We start from the raw sequence: 11,806 nt of genomic DNA, 5'->3' as shown, positions 1-11,806 counted from the left end.
AGTGTATATGAATATAAGAACATGCGGTCTACAGACTTTAAGGAATGTGTGTGTGTGTGTTTGTAGATACTAATACTCAAAAGCACTCATAGGACTTCACTTCCACGCATTGACCATCTTGATAAGTGTCCATGAGTGTCTAGCTTTTATGGATTTGTGTGTGTATATATTTATATAATTTTACACAGTATATATCACCTTTACCCCAATTTTACTGCCGTAAACACGTCACAGATGCAAATGATGTAAAAGCATTGTTGAATTGGAGAGATCCCCATCATGTATACACACATGTTAGCAGGTACTTTGTATTTCATACTGTTACAATATCATATGTCTCTTGATTTATAGATTATCAGAAGGATAGAAGAGCCCTGAACCACATCATCGTTTTATTTTTTACTGGAATTTTTGAACAGATAAAAGACTCTTTTTTGTGACAGAGTTTAACTATGGCTAGCCGAGGAGGTGCCACCAGACCCAACGGACCAAACGCTGGGAATAAAATCTGTCAGTTCAAGCTTGTCCTTTTAGGAGAGTCTGCTGTTGGGAAGTCCAGCCTGGTTCTTCGCTTCGTAAAGGGACAGTTTCATGAATTCCAAGAGAGCACAATTGGAGGTTAGAAATGCTTGATATTCTACTGATAAAACATTACTGTTCTTTAATACGGCATTGCTTAGTAATAATAAAAAAAGGGTCATTAAGTTGTTGCATATATTTTACATATTTAAAGACAAAAGGTACATTAAGTTAAACCCTTCTACACGCATGATACACTTATCCAATAAACTTTATCATTTTATCCAAAAGAGATAGCAAAATGCTTATTGACTCCATGACCACCCGGCTATTCTTAGGAACATTACCTAAATGAACCCCTCAAGGACTGGTCTATTTTTCATATGTTTGTTTCTCTCCTGAGTTTTAATATTTCTGCTGTTTTTGTTTACCTGTAATTTTCTTTTCTATTTTATATATATTTTTTCATTAGGACAAGAAATGCTTTCTTTGGATACCATTTTCATCATGTCATCTAATTTGCTAAAAAAGAAAAATATGGTGAAAAGTGGGAAATAAAAGTTGTTTGTTTTTTTTTGTTTTTTTTTTTATCTAAAAATCTTTCACCCATCTAGAAAAACAAATGGAAAGCCTGCTAAATAGATTCTAATATTTGTCTTGAGTTTAAAAATACCCAATGTTTTTATAATTTTAGGCTTTTTTTTTTTTTGCAAGTTTTATAAGTACACAAGTAGTGTTTTGCTATTTCAAAACTTTTTGTTTTCTTTTTCTTAAATATGGTCGTCCTGGGCTCATGTGCTATTTGGGACATTTATCAAAATCAAACTATATGTCTTTGAAACCTAGAAATCCCAGGATATTTCCAATGGTGGTATTTAACATTTTCCATGCACTTATTCTACCGCCAGCCTTTTTGGTGGTATTTACTCCTGACTACAGGGATACCACGCATGAATAGGTTTGTTGGGTAGTTTGGAGGTTAAAAGGCCAATCTAATTTACACCTATCAAGCCATATATTTTTTTAAAGCAAATGTAGTGATGCGCTCCATTGGTAACATATCCTCTAGGTCACCGATCCTTAAGGGGTTATAGGTAAACGGTTCTAACTTTTGTGCATTAACGGAATCTGCCAACACATTTTACATTCCATCTCTTTACTGCTCTGACTGTTAAAAAAACAAGTTTGTATCCTCTGGGAAGATTTGCTGGAAACCAACTTGACTTTATCTCCATTGCCATAAAAAAAAGTCTTAAGAGCCAACCCTTCTTGGTTATAACAACATTACACTAATTCTTTTTTATTTTTAGTTATTTTTTCATTGCTTCCCCAAACAACCAAACCAGACTGCCACCAGACAAGTTGTAACCTTCCGTTGAATTTCAATTGAAAGTGATGGCGTGTGTACAGGAGGCCACTGGGGTTGTCCTATCAAGAGGGGAAAATAGTTGGTGTGAAATCCCGCGTCCATGCATTTGCAAAACAGACAACACAAAAATTGTAAACGGGCCATGTGGCTATCATATGCATTAAGAGTTTCCCTTAATATAGTGTATATCGGGGGGGGGGGGTCTCCAAAAGGTAGCTTTCACCAGCATCCTCCAGGTCTTCGGGAAGCATGGTGTAGAGTTAAGTGTTTATTTGTGTGTTTATTTTTATTTTTAATGATTTTGTAAAATATATGCCATGATATTTACGGTTCCTCTTTTTTGTTTTATTTTCTAGCTGCTTTCCTAACCCAGACTGTCTGTCTTGATGACACAACAGTGAAATTTGAAATTTGGGACACAGCTGGCCAGGAAAGATATCATAGTTTAGCTCCAATGTACTACAGGGGTGCCCAAGCTGCAATAGTTGTATATGACATCACAAATGAGGTGAGCAGCTTATTCTTATTTTTACAAAGCTCTTATAGGAGGAGATGGTTTATAAAGAGAACTGTAAATCTGCATGGCCAGTATTCTTTCTGTCTCTACATTATCTAGTCTTGTTTGTATTGGCAAAACTCATCAGTGCTCTTTAGAACATAAGAGTTATGTATTGTCAGTCAAATCATAAGATCACCTGGATACAACATTTGTTTGGAACGGAAAGTATCTAATATTTTTATTTAATATTTGTAACTCTTGAACACTGCCCCGCTAGAGTTGGAAGAGTCAACGCTTTGTGCAGAGACTAAATCTCGACACTGCAGACTATCCAGTGTCCTATTCCAAAACAGTGACGGAAAAGCACTTTTGTTCTTAACCAACATCTGCCCCTTCATTAATATTGTATGTTAGCTTGACAAATGAGGCAATCACATGATGGGTAACCAAGTATTCCTAAAGAAGGTAACTCTCCAAATGTATACAGTGGTGGTAAATTTTATTTTTATTTTTTACCGGAAATAATCATCTGCAGGGGACCTGCTGCTTACCTCCGTGTTGCTCAGCAGCGTCTCTTGTTCCGTCGAGGCGACACAGGAACCCAGTGGAGTCACGTGAATGTACATCACATCACATGACTCCGCTCCATTCCTGTTCCTGGTTGAGCAATGCAGAGGGAAACGGCGGCCCCCACGGAAGTCTGCGAGCAGCACTAGAAGATCTGCAGTTCAGGTAAGGGTGGGGGAGTAAATTAATGAATATATATGTGTGTGTGATATAGGGCTGCAACAACTAATCGATAAAATCGATAATCGATAATGAAATTCGTTGCCGACGAATTTCATTATCGATTAGTTGAATCGATTATTATCGATTATAAAATGAGGGTTTTTTCAGAGCAAACGCTCTGAAAAATACCCCTCATTATATAATCCGTTTAGTCTGACTCACAGCAGCAGCTCCTACTTACCAGCCCCTCCCTGTAATCACTGTGACAACTTGCCCCGCCCCCTTCCTTCTCCCAGAAGGCCAGAACCACATGGCTGTGACACTCATCTAACTGTAAGTATAAAATTAATATTTGGGCTGCTGAAAGTTAGGGTAAGTGGGAGTTAATTTAGGGGCAGTTATGGTTAATGGGGTGTTTAGGGTTAATTTAGGGGAAGTTATGGTTAATGGGGTGTTTAGGGGCAGCTATGGTTAATGGGGTGTTTAGGGTTAATTTAGGAGCAGCTGTGGTTAATGGGGTGTTTGGGGTTAATTTGAGGCAGTTGTGGTTAATGGTATGTTTAAGGTTAATTTAGGGGCTGTTGTGGTTGACAGGGTCTTTAGGGTTAATTTAGGGGATGCTGTGGTTAATGGGGTGTTTAGGGGCAGCTATGGTTAATGGGGTGTTTAGGGTTAATTTAGGGGCAGTTATGGTTAATGGGGTGTTTAGGGTTAATTTAATGATGAGGACTGAGGGTTAATTTGATTAATTTAATAAAGTTAACTTAAGGTGCAGTTAGAGATAAAGGGGGGCCAAACTAAGGGGAATCTAAATCCTGGGGCAGTGAAGATTAACCCAGTACTTATTTAAAAAAGTATGATGTCAGTGTGATGTGAACGGGTCTGTGACTCTATGAGGGCACCATGAGATATCTGGGGGGTATAAGGCATATCAGGGGAGGACGGAGAGACATATCCGGGGGTATAAGGCATATGTGGGGAGGGCAGTGTGGCATGTCTGGGGAGGACGGAGTGGTGTATCAGGGTGTATAAGGCATATCTGGGGCCACAGTGGCATATCTGGGGGTAGACTGGAGTGGCATATGTGGGGAGGGCAGCGTGGCATGTCTGGGAGGTAGTGTGGCATGTCTGGGGAGGATGGAGTGGTGTATCAGGGGGTATAAGGCGTATCAGGCACAGTGGCATATGTAGGGGTGGAGTGGCATATGTGGGAGGCAGCGTGCAGTGGCATATGTGGGATGCAGCGTGGAATGGCATATGTGGGAGGCAGTGTGGAGTGGCATATGTGGGAGGCAGCGTGGAATGGTATATGTGGGAGGCAGCGTGGAATGGTATATGTGGGAGGCAGCGTGGCATATGTGGGAGGCAGAGTGGAGTGGTATATGTGGGAGGCAGCGTGGAGTGGCACATGTGGGAGGCAGCGTGGCATATGTGGGAGGCAGCATGGCATATGTGGGAGGCAGCGTGGAGTGGCATATGTGGGAGGCAGCGTGGAGTGGCATATGTGGGAGGCAGCGTGGAGTGGCATATGTGGGAGGCAGCGTGGAGTGGTATATGTGGGGGGCAGCGTGGAGTGGAATATGTGGGAGGCAGCGTGGAGTGGCATATGTGGGAGGCAGCGTGGAGTGGCATATGTGGGAGGCAGCGTGGCGTGGCATATGTGGGAGGCAGCGTGGCAAGCCTGGGCTCAAACGTGCATAAATTGGGGGGGGCTGGTTGGGAAATAAAGACAAGAAATGTATTTTATCAAAGTTTTTTTTTATTCTGATGTTTGTATTTAACAATTTGTTTATTAAATTATTTTAAATAAATGAAAAATTTACATTCATTTTTTTATCCGATTAATCGATTAATCGAAAAAATAATCGGCCAACTAATCGATTATGAAAATAATCGTTAGTTGCAGCCCTAGTGTGATAACATGTGTAGGGGGCACAGGGAGGCTGAAAGTGATGTGCATGTACTGGATGCCTGAGCATGATAGGAGTGTGATTGCTAACAATTGCTAGCAGCTAACATCAATCACACTCATATTATTCCCAGGCAGCCAGTACAATAACTTTGTTATATCTCTTATACATGGGGAAATATGGTAATTTAATTTGTTAATATTGCACAGTTTATTTAAAGTGTACATTCTTTATTTAAAGTGTACAGTGCATGCAGTAAATGACTTAATAATATTAGGATTCTTTATCTGAAACTTCTAATGAGGGGAGAAAATATCCATATGTTAAGATAATTGAATTCAAGAAAACTAAGGATTAATTAAGGATAATTTGCTTTATAAATGTTTAATAAAGGTTAAAAATTTTATAGGAATATAGTCTATTTTTCAGATGACTGCTTAAACTGATGTACTTGTGATGAGTTTTTTTTTGTAATAGTTAACATTTAAGGTAGGGTATAGGGCAACCATCACACGCCAATCCAGATGTGATCAGGAAAATGGAAGTTGCTGTCCAAGGTTCATCTGCAGGAGGGTCCCTAAACGCACACTCTTTTGTTAGCTTTTGTCACCTCCATTTCATAAATGGATACAAGAACAGAAAGGTGAGGTGGATTGATTGAGTTAAAATGACAAGATTTCGCATTAGATTCCAGGCATATTCGGTATACTATTTATGCAGACATTTAATATTGTGGTTTTTATAAGACACAAAAAATGTCTTGCTGCAGTTTTGTATTCTAACACATGAAGATATATTTGCAAAGATTTATACATAAATATATACATAAATTTAAAGCAATTCAACATGCTTTGAGTCCCAGTGGAAATTCTGCATCTGGACTAGTATTTATACTATTCACATACGTGTTCCTTTGGTAGGCTTGCTATATATATATATATAATATATATATGTATATGTGTGTGTGTACAGTGTAGTTTTTGTCTCAGTTATTGATGGCAGTTCTTGTAAGGCATAAAAATAGAAAGCACCTGTGTTTCTATTAATGGAAAAAATTGTGTAGTCTTAAGACAATGGTTTTGTTTGCTGTTCACAAACTAAATCTAAAATAACAAAATGTTTCCAAACTGTTTTGTGACAGGAGTCATTTGCCAGAGCGAAAAACTGGGTTAAAGAGCTCCAGAGACAAGCAAGCCTCAACATTGTTATAGCTTTATCTGGTAACAAGGCAGATTTGGCCTCCAAGCGAGCTGTGGACTTCCAAGTAAGCTTGCCTTTTTTTCTTTTCTTTTTTTTTATAATAGAAATAAATATCCTATTATTTCTATTTTATAATAGAAATAAAGTCCCCCCCCCTTTCAAGAAATGAAAAATAGTAAAAAAAATAAAATATATAAAATATAAATATTATTTAAACTTCAGATTCAAATATTTTTATATTATACAGGAAGCACAGGCTTATGCTGATGATAACAGTTTGTTGTTCATGGAGACATCTGCCAAGACATCAGTGAACGTGAATGAAATATTCATGGCAATAGGTACGTGTAAATATGACTATTGTTCAGTATTTAATGTGGTAACCAAAGATTGGACATCTAATTTAATCGAAAAGATGTGTTATTAGTTCCTTGCCATGTGATACAAGGAATCTACTGATGATCATGATTTGGTACATGTTTAGTATCTAAGTACATTGTTCAAGTTTTGCTGTTCCTGTTCTCTATTTTAATATTCTATCTATCCAGCTTAAAAAGTAGATGCAGTAACTTTCTGTATTAGTGGCTGTCTACAAGGCTAGTACATGCATTTTTCTATGCAACATATGAAAAATACATTTTGGTCTAACATGTTTTTTAGGACAGTTTACCCCGACAACTATGCTTCTAAAAATGTTATTGCTATTCAGTGTTTCGGACTTGAAAAAATGTAGTAACCTAAAAAATTTACTCTAGTGACGTTACCAAAAAAAAGGTTCCCAAACCTCTTTTTTGATGAGGCAGCGCAGGTATATCACTGAGGACCCTTATGCCTTCTTGGCCTTGGATCCTGTGGCAACTGACCTTGGTCAGTTCAAATGCATCTAGTGATGTATGTGTGGCTACTGGGTTCCCCTCCACAAGTAGTCGTGGCAGTACTGCTGAAATCATTATAGGCCAACCATCCCTCCTTTTACTGCAATTCCTGGCATTAATATTGACGTAACAAGGTTTACTACTCCCTTACAGTTTGTGCAGCCTTTTCTGGTAGATGATGTGTTGGGGGGAGATTGTGTCCCAAACTAATGGTCACGCCCAGCAGTTCCGTGCTGCTAGCCCTAATTCTTTTTTTTGGCAAAGCAGCCATGGACCCCATGTTGATGTGGTAGAATTTTACTCACAATGCTAATTGGCATTATTAAAAAGCCCTGGATCTGCTACTACTGGAGCACTAGCCCCATCTGTAGTATTCCCATTTACATCCAGTAAATGGCTAGGCAAAGTTATGAAATAATCCTTAATATCATGTACTTTGGGGACAACAGCCTATGCCCCCTATATGGAGCACCCCTATTTGACAGGCTGTATAAAATCCACCCCCTGCTTACCCACTTCGCTGCCAGGTTTATACACCTAGAAGGAATATCTGTGTGGATGGATCGCTGATTAAGTATAAGGGAAGTTTGGGATTCAAGCAGTATATTCCTTGCAAGTCCTTCAGGTATGGAGTGACGGTGTATAAGCGCTGCAAGAACGGGACCGGGTATACTCAGAACTTCCAGGATACGAGTCAACATCTGGCAACGGGAAAATGTATTTATCCGTGTGTAAATTGAATGTATACAGCTAGTAATGCCTTGGCATTATTTCTAAACTGGAGGAAGTGGACAATCTTTTTCTTGTATATAGTCACTGACGAGCTGTTTGTGCCCAAAGATTGCGCTGCGTGACGTCGATGACATTTTGTTTGGTGAAGTCGAGGGCCCAAAGTGGAGTGGTTGAAATAGAAAATGAGCGTGGCTACAAGTGTTAGAAAATTCTGCTGGGAGGCTGTTCCACTTATTACATCATATTACATTATTAAGCCTCTGACCCTCTAATTTTACATTGACCTCTTATTCTAACATTTCTCCTCTTGAAGTAAACTTCCGTCCTGCAATTTGATGATCTATTTAAGTATTTAAAGGTTTCCATCATATATGCCTCTCATCTTTAATTAACCTGGCAATTTTCTCATCCGTATGTGTTTTGGCCTATCCGGTCATGCATTTGTATAGTGAAAACGCAACTTTCCCTTTTATGAATATTAAAGTACTTAATTTCCTTTTCAAATATAAGCATTCAGCAAGCTGATTTTTTGCTAATCCATTTTTTAATTTTTAACACGGAAGATGCAGTTTCTTGGATGTTTTTAAGGGAATTTGGTAAAATGTGTACCGCTGTGATGCGTTCTATATAGAGGTGATTTGCCATCTATGACAAGCCTATCTCTGCTTACAAATAGCAAAACAAGCTTTTTTTCCACCACTTTGTCTTTACAAGTAGTTTCATTGGCCTGGTGTCATATGTAAAAAATTTTTCCCTTTATTTCAATCTTTTTATTGATGTGTCGCCCGTAATGCTCACAGTAATTTTATTTATTCACAGCCAAAAAGCTTCCGAAGACGGAACCACAGACTGGAGGCGGAAACACCGTAAGAGGAAGAGGAGTAGATCTTACCGAGACTGCACAACCTAGCAAAAGTCAATGCTGTAGTAACTAACCTTTATGTCTCACACAACCTGTATTGATATTCTCTTGCTTCCTAATTGTTAATAACAATTGAGTGTTTAACCTTTTCTTGGCTTTTGAGCCAGCCCTTCAGTGCGACGCCTTGCGATTCCCTTTTGGGAGTGAGTTAATCTTGGCCCAATGAAATGTAAAAACAAAAAATCTTGCTAAGTCGTTTCATCACTTACACTGAATTCCTTTACTGCTGAATCTGGTTTTTAACATGCATGCGTTACTTTCTGTAAAGCGTTCCGTTGCAGTAGGCTGGGAAAGCGTACTGACCTATTAAACCATCATCTAAAAGATAATAAAGAGAAACTCATTTCAACTGTAGTGAGCATTATCAAACATTTGACTTGCGTAACCCTTGAAGTGCTAGAGGACTGATAAGGTCTTTGAAGTTTAAATTTCTTTCTACTGTCCCTTGATATCCTAACCCTGTCCTTGGGTGAGTTGATGGTCCTCCCAGTGGCACATCCATTAAACCGTAATGGGGAAATTGTAGTGATTTATAACCCCCAGTGGAATTTTTGTTTGAAAAAAAGGTTTTGTTGTTACTTTTTTTTTAATGCTATTAGAACCAGGGTATAAAACTTTTTTTGCATTATTCATTCAAACCACCTTGAATACAACAGAGCCCAAATATACATTCCACTTAATTTACCTGTTGAATTACTGTTCGCCAACTTTCACAAGAAAATGGCAAATGCAGTTGTGTTTCTTCCACTTTGATTTTCTTTTATGGTAAAACTACAACATGGAAATCATGTTAATATGAAATCCTATGGACAAATATTCAGTGATGAATTTGAGATGTAATTGTTTTCCACATCCATGGTACAGTGGCATCCTAGTATTGGTGTTATGGGGATTTTCTTTTTCATCTTGCTCAACAAAATACAACCTCTCCATGATCTAACAATCATGTACTCCATTTAGTTATAAAATCAGATGGTAAATTGTATTGTAAATAGGGTACTGAATTGTAGTCTTCATTTATGTTTAATATGTCCTGTTTGTAAGATTTTGGTTAAAATTGTACAGTTACTAAAATGATGAAATAAAAAACGCTAATGTTTTTCTTCTATCCTGATTTACATGGCTACCTGCATTTCATTTTAACACTGTAACAATTGATTTGCTATGTGTATTAAAGAAAGGTGTAACATTTAAGGGTTTAAATGTGTTGAAAAAAAATGTATAATCCTTCACAGAACTGAACCATTTTTGCAGGCATTAAACTAAAAGAACAGATATGATTTAAAGCTTTGATTCAGTCTCAAGTTTATTGCTGATGGAATATTTTTAAGTAAGAATAAAATTCTTAAATTACTTTTTCTGTGGGTGGTGCTTATTGACTAAATGTTTGTGGTGTAAAGTTCCAAGAATCGAATGTAGCAAGGACGTATTTAGTCATTGGTCATCTCATGGTGAACCATATTATTCATTTCACTCTATTGTAATAGTGCTATAGAATCCGCTGGGGCTTTATAAATGTAACACCCCACACACCTCTCTAATTTCCTTTGGTTCTAGTCTTCATATCCGGTATACTGAAAATACCCTCCACCCCAATCTAAAATTTAGATTTGTAAGATAAACGACAATCCTTTTTATTTGTGACAGATAATTTTCTAGGAACTAGTTTTACATATCTACCAGCTTAGAGTTTTCACCTTTTGATCATATGTGTACAGCTGTCATTTCCATCTGCTGGATACTAGTCATTCTTTAGGCAAGTTGGCCAAGTCAAGCATGGGATTCAAGACCAGTGCTGGCTCACTCCGTTATGGTGCCTTGAACATGGGCTTTAGGAATAGAGATTTATTTTAATTTTTTGTTTAATAGCTTTTTATTGATGTTGAACAAGTGTGCATACATCAATTAAATACATGTTGGCACAGACACACAGTGACAAGAAAATAAACACAATTCTGTTGGGTATCTTACAGGAGCAAAAGCCAATGTATCTCAAAATTCAACTAGGTGTGATTGGAGATCCTTATGACAGGTGACAATGTGCTGGAGAGCCAGCAAAGATGGTACATTTGCCTCTTTGTTAAATCGTCAGGTTTGGTGGTTTTTACCCAAAGATGGCAACCGATTATTGGGTCTCGGAAGCGCTCTTGTAAAACACCAGCGTAGAAATAAAATAGCATATCAAGCATTTTATTGTGTCCTGCTAGTCCTTCTGCTCATATATTATCGCATCCAGAAAAAAGTATTAGACACACAGTGATGTTTTGCTGAGATCCTGCTAATGCTGCAGTGTTTACCAACTGTTTGCATGCATATGCTGCTGCGTCACTATATATCTCTCTAGCACAGACCTGGGCAAAGCACGGCCCGCGGGCCACATCCGGCCCGCTGAATAGCTCGGACCGGCCCGCAAAGAGTGTCCTGGTGACTCACCAATGAGTCCGGTGTCCCCCCCCGCCCCGGTCACTTACCTTAAACTCCTGTGTTGGAAGCGTTTGTCTCGGGTGCCGGCGCTTTACGCTGGGCGCCGGCATATGACGTCAGACGCCGGCGATCAGCAGTGAAGCGCCGGCACCCGAGACAAACGCCTCACGCTTCCAACACAGGAGTTTAAGGTAAGTGACCGGGGCGGGGGGGGAGATCCTGAGAAGGGGGGGTTAGGGAGTTAGAGGGGAGATACTGAGAAGGGGGGGTTAGGGAGTTAGAGGGGAGATACTGAGAAGGGGGGTTAGGGAGGGAGGTCTTACTGTGTGTGTGTGTCTTACTGTGTTTGTGTGTGTGTGTGTGTCTTACTGTGTGTGTGTGTATCTTACTGTGTCTGTGTGTGTCTCACTGTGTCTGTGTGTGTCTTACTGTGTCTGTGTGTGTCTTACTGTGTCTGTGTGTGTCTCACTGTGTCTTACTGTGTCTGTGTGTGTCTTACTGTGTCTGTGTGTGTCTTACTGTGTCTGTGTGTGTCTCACTGTGTCTGTGTGTATCTTACTGTGTCTGTGTGTGTCTCACTGTGTCTGTGTGTGTCTCACTGTGTCTGTGTGTGTCTCACTGTGTCTG

At 39.1% G+C, this 11,806-nt stretch overlaps 1 protein-coding gene across 2 annotated transcripts; it reads left to right on the top strand.

The window, feature by feature from the left end:
* The first annotated feature begins 452 nt into the window (after nucleotides 1-452).
* Nucleotides 453-8,768, top strand: LOC149300780 (ras-related protein Rab-5A-like). 2 transcript variants are annotated; one of them, XM_089484853.1, is made up of 5 exons: nucleotides 453-618; nucleotides 2,287-2,396; nucleotides 6,168-6,290; nucleotides 6,474-6,567; nucleotides 8,653-8,768. In XM_089484853.1, the coding sequence occupies exons 1-5, from the start codon at nucleotides 453-455 to the stop codon at nucleotides 8,766-8,768; spliced, it is 609 nt and encodes a 202-aa protein (XP_089340979.1). The 2 variants fall into 2 exon arrangements, with proteins under 2 accessions (XP_089340979.1, XP_089340978.1); XM_089484852.1 differs by having other exon boundaries at nucleotides 2,245-2,396.
* The last annotated feature ends 3,038 nt before the right edge of the window (nucleotides 8,769-11,806 follow it).

This window comes from Sceloporus occidentalis, unplaced genomic scaffold (assembly GCF_023333645.1).
Source record: "Sceloporus occidentalis isolate IW3139 unplaced genomic scaffold, rSceOcc1.0.p SCAF_23, whole genome shotgun sequence".
Taxonomy (NCBI): domain Eukaryota; kingdom Metazoa; phylum Chordata; class Lepidosauria; order Squamata; family Phrynosomatidae; genus Sceloporus; species Sceloporus occidentalis.
The sequence above is the reverse complement of the archived record's forward strand: the minus strand, read 5'-3'. Positions and strand labels throughout refer to the sequence as shown.